The 17428-nt window shown below is 40.5% G+C and overlaps 2 protein-coding genes across 4 annotated transcripts in view; both read right to left on the bottom strand.

The window, feature by feature from the left end:
• Positions 1–8020, bottom strand: part of KCNH6 (potassium voltage-gated channel subfamily H member 6) — a 49862-nt gene extending 41842 nt beyond the window's left edge. Inside the window, exons 1-2 of the mRNA XM_056814670.1 lie at positions 4795–8020; positions 3835–4065 (exon numbers count right to left, since the gene is read on the bottom strand). Of these exons, the coding sequence (XP_056670648.1) occupies positions 3835–4065; positions 4795–4870 (307 nt within the window). The 5' untranslated portion in view covers positions 4871–8020. The remainder of the gene's footprint in view (positions 1–3834; positions 4066–4794) is intronic.
• A 134-nt stretch (positions 8021–8154) lies between these two features.
• LOC130457244 (angiotensin-converting enzyme-like) overlaps positions 8155–17428 on the bottom strand; it is a 28267-nt gene continuing 18993 nt past the window's right edge. Inside the window, exons 12-14 of one of the 3 annotated variants that reach the window (XM_056817056.1) lie at positions 16737–16859; positions 12545–12735; positions 8155–9067 (exon numbers count right to left, since the gene is read on the bottom strand). In XM_056817056.1, the coding sequence (XP_056673034.1) occupies positions 8727–9067; positions 12545–12735; positions 16737–16859 (655 nt within the window). In that variant the 3' untranslated portion in view covers positions 8155–8726. Of the gene's footprint in view, positions 9068–12544; positions 12736–16735; positions 16860–17177; positions 17394–17428 lie in introns of those variants that run through there. The other 2 variants (XM_056817057.1, XR_008916404.1) reach the window with 2 other exon arrangements.

Below are 17428 nucleotides of genomic sequence, written 5' to 3'. Positions count from 1 at the left end.
AGAAAGGGCTGGCTGAACAAAACCTTTTTGTATCCATCCCTTTTCCCATCTCCATCTCTACCCATATCCTCCAACTCTCCATCAGATTCCTCATTTGTCCTAGAAAGTTCAATGAGAGGGCTAAAAGCAAGAAGAGGTGAAGGCTAGATTTCAAAGGAAAAGGCTAGAGATTAAAGTTCCTGGATCCAAGTTTTGGTTTTGGTTTACTATGTGACCTTTCACTTATTTGTCTTCTTTTGGGTCACATTTTCTTTAACTAAACAATGGGAAAGACAATATGGCTCTCTGGGAATTGTTAAGGGAGCATCCATTTATCTGAAGCCTTAGGGGGATAGGGCAGAAAAAGGGGGTTTGCCAATGACCAATTAGTATTCTATCTTGGATTATTTCCTCCAATCTTAGGGATCCCAAGATCAAGGGATGAAAGGATATATGGAAGCAGGATACTGGAGAAGAACACTTTGAGCCAATCCCTATGGCAAGTGCAATAAATAAAAGGTAAAAGAAGATGTACTGCATATTAACATGGTTAAAAAAGGACCATATGATTAGAGTACACCAAAAGGTGTATTAGTGAATAGAGTCTCAAATTTTCCCCCTGGATAATATTCTAGACTCCACATAATAAGCACTTAACTCAGAGTTGGTATTAAGATGCCTCAAGGACTAAGAAGCAAAATAGTCAAGAGAACTGGGGACAGGAAGAGGTTTTGAAAGTCCCCAGGTATGACAGTCATTGCATCTTTCCACCACTGGAAAGTCTCCTACTGGAACAGATTTGGTACACATCTTCTTTGAGGCAGAATGACAAAGATGATGTTGGAAGCTTTTCTCCCTTCTCTTATCCAATATTTTCTCAGATACTTCCAGTTCAGGCTGAGTAGTCCTAGCAGAGAGATACCCTAATCTATGAGAATATTCTCATTTTATGGAGACATTTTTCACTGCCATGGGATCTTTCTTATTTCTCTGACACTCCTTTCATTCCTTCAAGTCTCTTCATACTCTGAGATGCTTCTTTTTCCTCTGGCCATTGATTATTTCTACAACAATAGCACTGAGAAGGTATAGTTGCAGTTTTTCTGAGTCTATTAAACTTGAAAGTCCTCAGGGGGCTTACTCCACTGAGAAAAAGCCCATCTTCCTAATTAAAAGCAGTTTCGCTTTCTCTCTCTTCTTTCTCCTTTCTCTCATATCAATCAACTTCCCCTCACTTAACACACACATGTACTCTTTACACTTCTCTCTTTCCCCTTCTAATTCTGCTAGCTGTTCATTAAGGCAGCAACAGGAGCAATTCTGCCTACGTGAGCCTTTTATTTAGATAAAGTTCTCCTTAAACATGGAGCATAAGTTTATATCATGTCCACAGTTCATATTATGTAGATGGACCACAGGCTTTCACACCCATTTTCCAATGCAAAAAAGGCCTGAAATTTTCTATTCGCATAAGTGGGAAGTTCAGGGTCCCTTCTCTTAACCTGTCTTTCAGCCCCAAACTATTTTTTCTATGTGCTCTACAGAAGAAAGATTGTGATGTAGTAGAAAAAGCACAGGATTAGGAACCAAGAACCCTCCATTCTAGTTCTGATTCACTATGCTTTCTTGGACAAGTCATTTCCTTTCTCTAGGTCTGAATTTCCTCATCTGTAAAATGGGGGAGTGTAAAAATGGAGATTTGAACCCCAGACTTCAATCCCCAGAAGTCCTTGCTAGTTCCCAGATTGCCCTATAATCTCCTTGAATCTCACCTGAGTGGGAGATCACAAATTATTATTTAAAGGGGCTCTCCACCTACTCGTGCTCTCTCTCCGCTTCTGCAGCTCTCTACCTAGCCAGCAAGATGCAGGTTGCACGTGTTTTCTTATTTTGTATTTTCTGTAATTTCTTTATTTCTTAATCTTTAATAAACCTCATAAAAATATAATACGTTTAGCAAAGAAACTAAATTTTAATTGTAACAGTAGGCAGGCTGGGATTTTATGATTTCAAACATTCCTTCCAGCTGTGATATTTTATTATTCTAACTCCAGTGGGGTGACTGGGTCCAGGCAAATGACTAGTGGGATGTATCATGAAGTCTGACTCCCATCTCCTACTCTACCTCTCTGTCCAAGCCTCTTCTGTCCCTTCTTGTAATGCTGACTCTTTAGAAGCAGTAATTAAAAAAAGAAATCCTTAAATAAATATTGCAACTCTTATAATACACAAAAAGCAGTAATTCATTTTAAGAGGCTCTCTGAATCTTGGAGTAAGCAAAAGACAGTCCTCATCATCCTGCTGTGGAAGAGGAGAGGCAAGGTACTTAGTAAAGAGCCTACTTTATACTTTATACTCCCTACTTTATAAAACACCTTCTCAGCAATTCTAGAAGGCTGGGGTTATGATGGAACTTCCACTGCAGAATCCTAGATTTAAAGATGCAACAGACCTTCCAGACCCTCTAGTCTCATGGAGGTAAACCGATAGCATGTGTGCCAGTGGGGGCACTCAGAGCTCTCTCTGTGGGCATGTGCACCATCACCACAGCACAGTTTGCCAGAATTTGTTACTAGAAATCCAGAGGGACTCAGGCTGTGCTCCTCCCCTCCCCCTCTTCACCCACACCTAAAGACATTTCTCACCCCTAAAAGACTAGCCATGACTGCTCTAGTCTAACCCCTTTATATTACAGAGGAAGAACTGAATCTGAGAGACTTTTAAGTAATTCTTGCCCAAGGTTACACAGGTGGTAAGTAACAGAGATGGGATTTGAACCAGGTCCTCTGACTAAATCCAGGACACTTCCCATTGTATCAAACCCAACTCTTCCTTTCCTCTGCCTGACTATACTTCCTGAGGCTCTGGGATCAGTGGAGGCTCTGAAGGAGAGGATGAGTGACTAAATTCCCTAATCCCTGCCCACACAGAGAGAGATCAGGGAAAGTTAATTTCTATCCCAGCTGTCTGACAGCTGGGGCTGATAGTGACTGAGCATAGCAGGCGCTTCCTAGGTTTGTTAGCCAGGAGGTTAAGGGTAGAGGGGGTGGGAAGGAACCGTTAGCACTAGAAAGGTCCTCAGGATACAGGCCTTGGCCACTAGGTAGTCAAACCCTGACCAAAGCAAAAGCCTGAATGAAGTCTGGCTCTACCTCTGGCCATGAGGTCTCTCAGCTCCACAGGGATTAGAAATATATCCATAAATGGTTTAAAGAGGTTTTAAAAAAAACCCTTACCTTCCATCTTAGAATCAATACTATGTTTTGGTTCTGAGGTAGAAGAGTGGTAAGGGCTAGGCAATGAATTATTAAGAGACTTGCCCAGGGTCACACAGCTAGGAAGTGTCTGAGGTCAGTTTAGAACTCAGGACTTCCCATCTTCAGGTCTGGCTCCTTATGCACTAAGCTATCTAGATACCCCCTGGGATTTTTTTTTTAAGAGCTAGAAGAGGTCTCTTAAAGATCAACTAGTTCAACTCATTGATTTAAAAGAGGAAGAAACTGAGGCCCAAGGGAAGTAACTTGATCAATGTTAATTAACCAGAAAGTAGCAGAGTTGCAACTAGAATCCAGCTTTTCCACTTCAATGTCCAGAGTTCTTTCCACTGTATCCCTATATCCCAGATCAAGGAATAATGATAGAATTCATCGTTTGGCTGATCCTAGATCCCTGCTCCTGGTCTCCCAACTCTGATACTAGTTATTTGGCCCCATTATCTAAGGTTCAGAGAAATATGGAACTAGAGAGAGCCTTCAAGATTATCTAGTTCAATGGCCTCATTTTTACGGAGGAGCTGAGGGTCCAGTTGACCCTACCTTCTCCTCTCTCCTATATTCCAACACAGCCTGATCTTACCATCCTTTCGGTAATAGAGGATCTCCAGTTTGCATTCCTTAGCACCCAGCAGAGCCTGTGCCAGTCGGGACACAGCACTCGGTGGGGTGTCAGGGCCAGTGAGGAAGTCACAGGTACAGGGTCGCTGCATCACCTCCATTCGGGAGTAACCGAAGAGCTGGCAAAACCCGTCATTGCAATAAATGATGGCGCAGTTCTCTATCTGGGCATTGGCGATCAGGAACTTTCGGCCTAAGAAGCAGGAGGAAGTCAATGCTTGGGAGTGAAGTTGAGTAGGGTTAATAAATGGGACAGGGAAAGGGACAAGTGAAAGGAAGATTCAAGCTAAGGGGGTGGGGTGGATTGTGAGTGTTAGCTATCGTGAAATCAATAGGTAGTGACTAGGAATAAATGCCAGGGACTAATGGGAATATGGAGAGTGAGGATGGAGAGGATGGAGAGTTTGTAAGGGGGAGAGAGAGGAATAGAGCTATTGGCTTCCCCAGAGTGGCTGATTCACATCAGAGCATGGGAAAAGTGTGCAGGGAGAGGACAAAGGTGCTGTTCTCTGCACAACAAAGTACCTTGTGCACAATGCCTGATGAATAATAAGTTTTTGTTGCATTGAACTGAAACAGATTAAATTTTGTTCAACTAGGAAAAAAATTGAGCAGAGACAAGAGTCCCGTTTATCTCCTCTCTCCACCTGGGAAAAGAACTTAGGGATGATTGTGCAAAAAGAAACAAGATAGGTTGCTGATGGATTGAGGTTGGAGTTTAAGAAGCTTGAAACAGGCAGCATCCTGCCTTCCCCCACGGGAAACCCAGGGCATAGAACAATCCTCTCCAGCTCTCTTCTTTCTCCATTCCTCACCTTTTAAAACTTTTCCAGACCCCTTATCCTTCTTGATTCCTCCCAACCCTCAATCTATCCAGAAGACACACCTACTCTCACACACTCACACACTCTCATACACTTACTCTGGCCCTCGAATTTTCGAATGATTGTATCCAAATAAGTGTTCTGGGGCGCCACATGCCCCCTGCGAATCGGCATCTTTTGGCTGCATGGGCCCAGGAGCCTGGAATCCCGATCGTCCCGGCACCTTCTCAGTCAACAACTGCAGGTTGCTGGAGGTGGGTGGATGCCGCCTCCGAGGGGAGGACTCCCCCTACCCCTGCCAAGGTGCAGGGTTACTGCAGATCTTAACCTCCACCGGCAGCAGCTTCCCTGAGGTCCTGCCCGGGTAGCCCCACTTTGCTTCTGAAGAGACGGGAAGACAGAGGTTGCCGCGACCCTGGGAACTGTCCCTATCGTGGTGCTGAAAAGGAGGAGCTTGAGGGCGAGAAGGGGCAGGATCATGGGCGGAGCCTGAAAAAAATTTGGGGGCTTTTTGGTGGGGGGATATTGAGAAAGGACGCAGGATATGTATTTCCTTCCTAGTCCTACCCAATTAGGCATAATGCTTATGGTCCTGCTGGATCAGCTTTGACCAGTCTGATCAAACTGATCAAACAGAACTTGTCTGATCTGACCAGTCCTGATTTACCCCTCAGGACAGGTTTTTTGAGCAGAATGGACAATGAAAGGTTGGAGAAGGTCAAATAGTTCACAGAATTTTGGACATCAGAATTGAAAGGACCTTAGAGATAATCTAGTCCTCTCCCTTCATTTCTAAGGAAAGGAAAACCGTCCAGAAGGAGACTTGTCCAAGGTCAAACAACAGTCAGTAGTAGAGCTGGAATTATATAAATAGTTCATCTAGTACTTTTCTTCACAACACTCATTTTACCCTTTTGATCTCTTGAAACTCTTCCCACATAATCTTCTGGATCTTTGGGATTCTCAGGGATCAGACTGAAATCTTCAAGTCACAGAAAGGATTAAGAAAGGGGTCATATATCTGGGCTCAGGGACTATACCAAAAGGAAGCAAAGGAAGCAGTGGGAAAGAGTTGTCCTCCCCTCTACCTCTATGGTGAATGAGATTTCTAATAGGGGCCAGTTCTTGTGTCCTCAAATTCAATCAAAAAGCATTTATTAAGGAACTGCTATATACCAGGCACTGTGCTAAGTGCTGATTATTTCAGACCTATATGCCTTTGCACAGATCTTTGCTTCACTGTTCTCTCTCTGTCTTATTTTGCAGAAGAGGGAAACTGAAGCCTTGAGAAGTGTAAAGACTTGCCAGAAGTAAAGAGGCAATAAAGACAAAAACAAACTTTACTCTGAATTCAGTGTTTTTCTCATTTCACTAGTAACTAGATGGTAGAGAAAATGTCTGCTGATGTACATAAAACTACAGCATCCTCCCATTCCAGAAGTTCTCAGAAATTTGGTCCAAGAGTCTTTGGGTTCCTAACACTCTTTCAGGACTTCTACAAAGCCAAACTATCTTCATAATACTAAGACATACTGATATAGAACCCACATGAACAAAAGCTTTTTGTGGAGTCCTTAAGAATTTTAAAGAATATAAATGTATTGGGGAAGCTAGGTGGCTCAATGGATAGAGAGCCAGGCTTGGAGATGGGAGGTTCTGGGTTTAAATCTGACAACAGGTATTTCCTAGCTGTGTGACCCTGGGAAAGTTACTTAACCCCAGTTGCCTAGGCCTTACTGCTCTTCTGCTTCATTCAATCCCTTGGGGAATCATTAGGACACAGTGACAGAACATCTAGTCCCTTCTGTTCCTAAAGTAAGGAATTCTGGGGGACAGGGAAAGAAACCATGTGAGAGGAGAGTGTGGGGCTGGAGGTGAACAATTCTGTCACTTACCTTTTTGTATCTGTTAGAGAAGAGCAAAGTGGAGGGATCCCCATCTCCTAGTCCATCACTCACTGGGGTTGAGTGTCAGAGGTGAGTGTGTCTAACACTTATGTGCCATAAACGACTGTCTCCTATCATTCTTGCCACTGCCTCTGTCTTTTTTTAAATCTTTACCTTCTGACAGTATCAATTTTAAGATAGAAGAATGAAAAGGGCTAGGTAATCAAGGTTAAGTGACTTGCCTAGGATCACACTGCTAGGAAGTATTTGAGAACAGATTTGAATCCAGGTCCTCCCAACTCCAGGTCTGTCTCTCTATGCACTGTATTACTTGGTTAACAACTAGGAGGCTTGGTGAATTGAGACCCCAGGTCTAGAGACAGGAAGTCCTGAGTTCAAGTCTGACTTCAGATGCTTCCTAGCTGTGTGACCCTGGGCAAATCATTTAACCACCATCACCTAACTCGTACCACTCTTCTGCCTTGGAACCAATAAGTAGTATTGATCCTAAGATCAAGAAGTAAGTGTTATAAGCAACTCCACTCCCAACAAAAAAACAGATAACAGTGTCATAACTCCTCAGGAACCTTATGAATCCCAGAATAATTTTCTACTTACTAGCTATGTGACCCCTGATAAGTGTCAACTAGCTTCTACCAGCCTCAGTTTCTTCATCTGTAAAATTGAGGCAATTCTAGCATCTACTCTCAGAGTCAAAAAGATCAAATGAGAATATTTGTAAAGCATTTGCAAACCTTAAAGTACTGTCAACATCATCATTTTTTAAAATCCAGATACCAAAGAAACTTGGAGCAGCTCCTCCTGAAAACCAATGGGCAAGTCTGTGGGTAGAATGAATAATTGTTTTATTTTTTTGCTTTGCAAAGAGTGTCTGTATTTGGGGGAATAGGGGCATAGGACTAGAGTAAAGGGCCTGGGACAGAAAGAGGAAGCCATCCTAAGGGTCTTCAAATTCTTGGAGGTTAATTTCCTTTTTAAATTTTCTCATCATGTTATAGGAAGGCAGTAGGGAAAAGATTGGTCTGTTCCCAGGGATATCTCCAGAGAACTTACCCTTCAAGATTTTTAAATCCCTTTATCAACTTCACCACCCCTTTCCCTCCAAACTTGACTTCCCTAATCTCCCTCTCCTCAGGGAATTTTTATGAGAAGTCAAGAAAGATATTTTCTTATCTCTCATTTCCCAGGATAACCAGGAATGTGCATGAGGACCAGAGGATGGTGGGGTGGGATAGAGAAGGTATACTGATCAGAACCAACTTGACCTAAATGGCTATAGATGGATACCATTTAAATATTAAATAAGTTAATTATTATTTGGGTGCTGGGCCCAATTTCTTAGCCTCTCCCCTATAGCTTGGCCTGGTTCTTTAGTACTTGGAGTCTAGGGGTTTGAAAGTTGACACTTCTGGCACCACACATGTCTAGATGAGACCTAACAATTCTTCTATGTTGCAGGGAAGGAGATATGGTGAATATCTTTGGTCAGCGTATTGTGACATTTATAATACATGCAAATATTCCAATAAAGTAATTCTTTTCCAATAAAAATCCAATAAAGTAACATTTATTTTTAATGGGGTATCAGCAGCACCCTTTCCGACTAGGACTACCCTCCTTCCCTCACTTTCAGCCAATTGCCAGGGGTTCAAGAGAATGCAAAACATGACTGACTTGAAGACCCAAGTCCTAAGGATTGGTGGAAGGTGGATAGACCATATGATGATAGAGATAGATGACTAGAGCAAAGGTTCTTTAGCCCCCAAAAGGGGACTAAGAGATAAATCTTAGAGACTTCAGATGTATTTGAACCCACAACATATCACAGTCATACACAGGCATGTAGCATACATATCCAGCCACCCTATCAGTCACTTACACCTATAACTGCACATCTAGCCACAGGCCTGTAGTGATATAGGAGCACACATAATCGTAGCCATCCACAATCATCCCCATACCCAGAGCTACCTCGTCACAAACACAGATCCAGCTAAACAACCTCTATTCTTGGTATCTCTAACCCCCCCACCTTCTGCACCCAATTTACCCCTTTACACCCCCCCCCATATAAATACAGTCTACATCACAGGGACTGCCTTTTGTTCCTAAGCCAAAGACCCCTACTTTTCACTTTGTTCCCTATTGGAACTGAAATTCCAGTGTTTCTTGGAGTTGAGGAAGAAGACACAGACAGAGAGCAACACCACAGAGAGCAGCAGAAACAGACTCAAGATGAAAAGCAGGTACTGGCTCCTGACAGCATGCGGGATTTTCCCAGGGATCCCAGGAAATGTGCCTTCCTTATCGGGGTCAGATGTCCTGTATTGCTCCGCTACAGCCTCATAGAGTAGACTTGCTATGAGCAGCATTAGTAGTAGGCACATGGCCAGCAGCAGCCACTGCCCAGCAACTGTGTTGGTGGAGTTCAAACTCAGAGGCAGGATTCTCACTTTTTTTTCTGCTAGGGAAAACATAGCAGAGCCAGAGTAAGTATTAGGGGAAATCAACCTTCCCCGAGCCCCTTCTCCCTCCCACTCGAATTAGCTTTAAAAAAAGCCCTATACTAGAGTATATAAATCTGTACTATACTATAGCGTATAAATCGACACTATACCATATATGATATACTATCTATACTACATACTGTACTGTAGCATGTAAATCTATATTATATGCTATACTACAGCATGTAAATCTATACTATATACTATACTACAGCATGTAAATCTATACTGTACCATATGTGATGTACTATAAAATAGTGTATAAATCTATATTGTATACTATATTTTAGTGTATAAATCTATATTATATACTATACTATAATGTAGAAATCTATACTATACCATATACGATATATTATACTATAGCATATAAATCTATACTGTATACTATATTATAATGTATAAATCCATACTCTACCATATATGATATACTATACAACAGGGTATAAAGCTATACTATATGCTATACTATATAAATCTATACTATACCATATATGATATATTATACTATAGCATATAAATCTATACTGTATACTATATTATAATGTATAAATCCATACTCTACCATATATGATATACTATACAACAGGGTATAAAGCTATACTATATGCTATACTATATAAATCTATATGATACCATATATGATATATTATACTATAGCATATAAATCTATGCTATACTAAAGTGTATAAATCTATACTCTACCATATATGATATACTATATAATTGTGTATAAGTCTATACTATATAAATATACTAAACTTTATACTATACTATATAAATCTATACTATACCATATATGATATACTATAGCAGATACATTGTTAAAGGTGAATGTCTAACACTTATGTGCCATAAATGACTGTCTCCTGTCACTCTTGCCACTGCCTCTATCTTTTTTTTTTAATCTTTACCTCCTGACTTAGTATCAATTCTAAAGAAGAATGACAATGGCTAGGCAATCAAAGTTAAGTAACTTGCCTAGGATCACACAGCTAGGAAGTATTTGAGAACAGATTTGAACCCAGGTCCTCCCAACTCCAGGTCTATCTCTCTATCCATTGTATTACTTAGCTAAGTTCTTACTGTCTTCTTTTTTTAATATATATTTTTAAATTTTATAATATTTTATTTGGTCATTTCCAGGCATTATTCATTAAAGACAAAGATCATTTTCTTTTCCTCCCCCCCACCCCCCATAGCCGACGCGTGATTCCACTGGGTATCACATGTGTTCTTGATTCGAACTCATTGCCATGTTGTTAGTATTTGCATTAGAGTGTTCGTTTAGAGTCTCTCCTCTGTCATGTCCCCTCAACCACTGTAGTCAGACAGTTGCTTTTCCTCATTGTTTTTACTCGCACAGTTTGTCCTCTGCTTATGAATAGTGTTTTTTCTCCTAGATCCCTGCAGATTGTTCAGGGACATTACACGCCTACTAATGGAGAAGTCCATTACGTTCGATTATACCACAGTGTATTAATCTCTGTGTACAATGTTCTCCTGGTTCTGCTCCTCTTGTCTTACTGTCTTCTTAAAGAAGTAATAGAAGGAACAACTAGGAGGCTTGGTGGATTGAGACCCAGGTCTAAAGACAGGAAAACCTGGGTTCAAATCTGTTCTCAAATACTTCCTAGCTGTGTGATCCTAGGCAAGTCACTTAACCTTGATTGTGTAGCCCTTTTCATTCTTCTGCCTTGGAACTAATACATAGTATTGATCTAAGATGGAAGTAAGTGTTATAAGCAAAAAAAAAAAACAAACAAACAATAAACAATAAAAAACAGATAACAGTGTCATAACTCCTCAGGAACCTTATGGATCCCAGAATAATTTTCTACTTATTAGCTATGTGACTCTGGATAAGGGTCCTCAACTTTGTCAAACTCCTACCAAACATTAACCCTTAACAACATCTATACTACATACTATACTATAGTGTATAAATCTGTATTATACTATTATACCTCAGTGGCAAACCTATGGCACAGGTGCCACAGAGGGCATGCAGAGCTCTCTCTGTGGGCACACCTGTAGTTACCTGCCAGAGTTCATTACTAGAAAGTCAGAGGGTCTCAGGGTGGAGCTGTTCCCCTCCCTCTCCTCTGTGCACCTGAGGATATTCCCCACTTCTTTACCTCTCTGCCCAGCAGCCAATAGGAGCACTTCCTCCTTCCTGTCTGGGGTAAGGGGTGGTACAGGGGGCAGGGAGAGTAGTACTTGGTCTGGGGGTGGGTGGGTTGGGAGTGGGGCCTGGCATACCATCTTTAAAAGATTCACCACTGCTGCACTATAGTAGAAGGGCCAGTGAAATGAGGAATATTCTCAGTCAGTGTAGAGAAGGGGAGTGGAGTGGCCTGAGCACTCTGCTCCCCTCCAGCTCTGCCACCTGTGAGCTGCCCACCTAAACCCCCATGCACTCCCATTGGCTGCTGGGCAGAGGGGTGGGGAATAGAAAAAAATGTCATCAGGCACAATGGAAAGGGAAAGGGGAGCAGATCTGTTCAAGTCCTTCTGCCTTTCTAGTAACAAGCTGGGGGGGGGTAGAGAGGGTGACCATGTGCCCATATAGAACACTCTGTGTGCCATCTTTGGCATGTGTGCCATAGATTGACCATCACAGTCATAGTGTATAAATCTATACCATACTATGTATGATATAGTATAACATTATAAACCTATACTAAGTATTGATTCTAAGGCAGAAGAGTGGTAAGGGCTAGGCAATTGGGGTTAAGCAACTTGACCAGGTTCATACATCTAGAAGAGTCTGAGGACAGATATGAACCCAGATCCTCTAGACTCCAGGCATAGTGCTCTACGCTCTATCCCTATGCTACCCTGTGTGTATGTATATACATACATGTAGAATACAGGCACATATATGTGTATATATACACATACACACACACATATATTATAGGGTTGAAATTTAGGCCAGAATTGAGGCCCAAAATTGGAGGCAAGGTTTTGGCTGGTGCCAATCTAAGCTGCACTAACTAACTAGGTTAGTTAGATGGTGGAGTGGATAGTCCACTGGGCCTGGAGTCAGGAAGACTCATTTTCCCAAGTTCAAATCTAGCCTCAGACACTAGCTGTGTAACCCTGGGTAAGTAATATAATTCCTGCCTCAGTTTCCTCATCTGTAAAAATGGAAATAATAGCACCTATCTCCTCAGGTTGTTATGAGAATAATTTTTTGTGTAATATTAAAATTTTGATATTTGCAAAGTGCTTAGCATATTGTTTGGCAGAGAGTAGGCTCTATATGAAATGTTAGGTGGTAGTGGTCGTGGTAGTGGTAGTAGTAGTAGTAGTAGTAGTCATAGCAATAGTAGTAGTAGCAGTAGCAGTAATAGTAGCATTAGAAGGAGGAGGAGCAGTAGCAGTAGTTGTAATAGTAGTAGTGATAGTAATAGTAGTAGTAATAGTACCATCATCATAGATGAAGCAGCCAAATTCAGGCCAACCCAGGACTTCTTCATTACGAACATTCTCTGCAATGAGCCAGTCAAGCAGGGGCTTAAAGTACTCCATGAGAGGTTTTGCTGACATGTTATATTGTCCAGTAATCATCTTCATTGCTTCTGGCCATGGCTTACTGAATCCAAGTTTCATGACATCCCTGAAGTGGAACAGCCTTGTTATCAGTAATGTCAGGGAAAACAGCATGTTCTCTAATGTACCCCAAATCCACCTCACATTTTGACCTAGGTAGTCCTTGCCCCCAGCTTGCCAGAGTCTCCAATAGCTCCTTGACTGTGACTCTTCCACTTAGACTCTCCTTGAAGGAAGGAGGCTATCTAGTTTTCTGGGAGGGATGATGGGAGGAAGAATGGGGATCCTCATGAGCAACATATTCAGTGAGTTGCAAAGGGCCCCTTTACCTTAATAAATGTTAGGTTACTTTCCATCAAATCCAGAAGGATCCTAGAGGTCCTTTAGTAAAAGTCCCTCATTTGTTAGGCAGGGCTTACGGCTTAAATGTTTCTCATGAATACTTGGGTCAGTATTCTTCAAGGTCATACTCAAAGGAAAGAGCTAATGCCTAACTAAAGCCATGGGGCTCTTTGAAGCTACTCACTGAATATGAGCTCATTGCAAATAAGCTTCATTTCATTGTAAGTTCTTGTATCGCCAGACCTAATGCAATACTTTGCACACAGTAGGTGCTTAATAAATACTTGTTGGTTGATTGCTTTTTAGATAATCTATCAGATAGTTCTTCAGTTTTCTGTTATCTATTCCTTGTCAATTGGTGAATGTGTTCACTTTGCCATCTTTTCTATTGTGTTCTAAGTGAAAACTCATTGGCTGTTCACAATCCTACTCTTTTACAAAATCTCAGAGCAGGAAAGGTTATCAGAGATCATCTAGACTAGTCTGTACTTAACCAAGAATCTCTTTTTCCTAACAAATGGTCACCTAGTTTTGCTTGAAGACTTATAATACAGGGTAACCCACTACCTCTTGGGGCAGCACCTTCTATTTTAGATATCTCTAGTTGATAGAAAGTTTGTCCTAACATTGACCTGAAATGCTATTTCTGCCACTTCTATTCATTGTTCTTGGTTCTGTCCTCAATGGTAATCAAAACAAATTAAATAAAATTTAAAAGTATAAAATAAATATGCACCCACACATATATATATTTCTATATGCTCATCAAATATGTGAAGAACATGAGCCATTTCTTTCCTCATATATATACTTGGCTATGCTTCCCTTCAAATCACAGAGTTAAAAGGGACCTCCAAAGGGTCCAATCCTCTCATTTCATAGATGAGAAAACTGAAGCCCAGTGACCTTAAAGTAGCTTGCCCAAGATCACATGGCAATTAAGTTTCAGAGGCAAGATTCAAACCCAGGTTCTCTGGTTTCAGAGCCAGTGTTCTTTCCATTGCATTATATTGTCCCCTATACTTGTACAGCTGATTTTTAAATTTTTCATATTTTTAAACATTCTTTTTAAAAATTTGAGCTCCAAATTATTTCCCTTCCTTATGCTCCTCCTCCACCCACTGAGAAAGCAAGCATTATGATATCCATTATGCAAGTGAAATCATACAAAACATATAGCTGATTTTTAAAACTCTAATAGAATGTTATATTTATCCCTACTAAATTTTACCATATGAAGTCCATTGTTCTGAACTGTTGAGAGAATTTTACATCCCAATTCATTCATGCAAGCTATCTTTCCCATCTGCAAACCTGATAAGCAAGATATTTATTGAAGTTGAGGATCACCCAAAGGGTGATGGAAAGGCTCACATTGGATATGAGACCCCCAACATATTACAAACAAGGAGTTATGGATGATATTTAAAGGATGACACCAAAGAAAGGTGTGTTCAGAAAAGATAGTGGGTCAGTCATGTGGCAAAAGTGACATATGGCTGATTTCCCCTCCAGGGGTTCCACTGGTATTCTCATGATATCAAGAGAAATTGAGTCCATTAGGGCCTTAATGAATAACTTATGGGAGAACATGGATGAGAGTCACATAAGATGAAAATGTATGATAGGCATCTATCATACATCTACATTGTAGGAGAGAATACCAACTATAGCAATCCACAGATCTGATGGAATATTAGAGCATATAGGATTATGATATTTATTCCTTCATCTGAGTCACTGATAAAAATGTTAAATAACACATAGGTTAAATGACAAATCAGTGGAGAATTTTACTAGATTGGTATTTATCAATAATGACTGCTCTTTGAGACCTGTCTTTCAATTAGTTTTGAAACCATTTAACTATTATCTATCATCTATTCAATATACACAGCCACCCCCTTAGTCTGGATCTCCATCATCTCTAGTTTGTATTGTTGCAATGGTCTTTTAATTCAAGATTCTATTTCCTTCTATCCTCCACATTGCCAAAGAAACTCTTCTAGAGTGCAAATCTAACAATGCTGTTCCCTTCTAGATAAAATCTCAGAGTCCCTTTAGAATAAAACATAAACTCCTCCTTTTAGCTATCTTTACAGTTTCGTTGTATTGTAGTGGAAAATCCTGCTTTAAAAAGACATGCCCAGGGTCACACAGGTAGGAAGTGTCTGAGTCCAGATTTGAACCCAGGACCTCCCATCTCCAGGCCTGATTATCTACTGAGTCACCTAACTTTCTCTCTTCCATTCATACTTCTTGATAACCTAACCGAAGCAACTGAGACTTTGCCATCAAATTTGTTTGTGATATCATTAGGCATGGTGTCTACCTCTACAGGATGGGAATGAAATTCAAAGCTACCTTGGTAAATCAGGGAAAAATTTCTACCCAAACAAGAGAAAGTTTAATAGTAATAAGATCAGGGCAGCTAAGTGGTTCAGTAGGTAGAGTCACACCTGGAGACAAGAGGTCCTGGGCTCAAATCTAGCCTCAGACACTTCCTTGCTCTGAGACCCTGGGTAAATAACCTCCATTCATCTAGCCCTTGTCACTCTTTCTGTCTTGGAATACGTAGCATAAAATCTAAGGCAAAAGGTAAGGTTTAAAAAAATAGTAATAAATCAGGTCCATTGAAGAATAACAATAACAAGAAAATATCAACTTTGAAATAACAGGTTGGGAGAGCTTGGGTTGGGGACAAAAGACAACAAAAGAGAATCTAAAGATTGTCATTGATTGGAAGCTTGTTATATTCAATTTCTTTTTTCCCCCACCTTTGTAGTTCCCTTCTTAAGAGAAGAAGGCTGTATGGTCTTAGGATATATTAAAAGGTGTTTAACATGCAAATACCAGTTAGGGAGACAATTATGGCAAAGGAGCAAGAACCCTGCTCTGGCATCTAGTAGTTCTGGGTTTGTGTTTCTTGGGTTTACAGATGATGATTAATGAGTGAGGAAGATGATAATGTGATTTCTCCTCCCTGTTGACTCAGTTTCCAGGGCTGTAAGATGAAAAGTTGGACAAATACCCTTAAGAGTCCTTCCAGTTCACCTTCTATGGTTCTGAAGTCACATGACTTTCATGAGATTATAATATGAATATATATGAATATAATATGAATAAATTCTTTCTATTTGCCCAAGTTTGGGCTAACTCTTCCAGAAAATATCTTGGAATTTCTTCTTCCTTTTTTTTTAAGAATCACCACTATTTATTCCTTTCTTTTTTGCAGACCAATTTTTAAAATTAAAATTTATTTATTTGTTTTTACAATAAAATAATTAGGCCATCCCCTCTGTCCTCCCCCTTCCCAATTAGAGAAGATATTTGACCAAATATATATATAAAACTATATCTTTTATTTCTATTTATCAGTTCTTTCACTGGAGGTGGGCATATATAAATAATTCTTCAAATAATATTTCTGTTGCTGTATATAATGATCTTTTGGTTCTGCTTGTTTTAAAATAAAAAAAGTTAACCTACTCATCATTTCTTATGGCACAGTAGTATTCTATCATATGCCACAATTCATTTAGTCATTCTTTAATTAATGGGCATCCCCTCAGTTTTCAGTTCTTTGCCACCACAAAGAGAGCTGCTATACTTGAGAATATATATATATATATATGTATGTACATATATATATATATATATTCTTTTCCTTTTTCCCTGATCATTTTAGGAAATTGAGAAACAAAATGGGCAGGTGGGCACACTCACCCCAGGAGTTTTCCTGCTTCTTGGGAGCTGTATATATTACATGTGTGTAGGGGGCCTTTGTGGCCTGCGGCTTGGCACAGGGCCTCATGGAATTGGAACTGGATCACAAAGCTGATAAAATATCTAAATTGAGGATAAAGAAGGAGATGGGGAAAAGGTAAGAAGGGGCTCTGGAGGCTAGGACCATCCTGAAGCCTACTTTTCTGCCTCTGAAGACTCCTGGAATATTGATTAGGTCTACAAACATCCAAGGTCAGCCTCTACTTGACCCAGGCCCTATTGGAAGTGTCTGGGTAAGCCTCCTAGGCTTATTTCTCCCAATTTGGGCTGCACCTCTAAGGGGCCCCTTGGTTCAAGGACCAACCAGGCCTGAGAAGTAGTGGGTAAGTATGGGGAATTTCCCCTGGCTAGTATATTCAAGAAGCTGGTTGCTTTTCTTACCCCAAGGCAAGATGATGTTGACCTTAAGATGAGCAATTCCTAACATCCTTTTTAGACTTGATAGCCAGATGTGCTATCCCTGTGTGCTTCTGATTGCTTTATAAAATGTCCTTTCCTAGTATAAACATTGTCCCTTCTCCTAATTCCTGGTCACATTTCATGTCACTTCCTCTCTACCTCCTTGATGTCTCCACAGCAGCAAGACTTGGCAAAATTCTGGAGTAGGAAAAAACATTCTTAGCTCAGTTCAG

Source organism: Monodelphis domestica, chromosome 2 (assembly GCF_027887165.1).
Source record: "Monodelphis domestica isolate mMonDom1 chromosome 2, mMonDom1.pri, whole genome shotgun sequence".
Taxonomy (NCBI): Eukaryota; Metazoa; Chordata; class Mammalia; order Didelphimorphia; family Didelphidae; genus Monodelphis; species Monodelphis domestica.
This window is presented reverse-complemented; position numbering and strand designations above follow the sequence as displayed.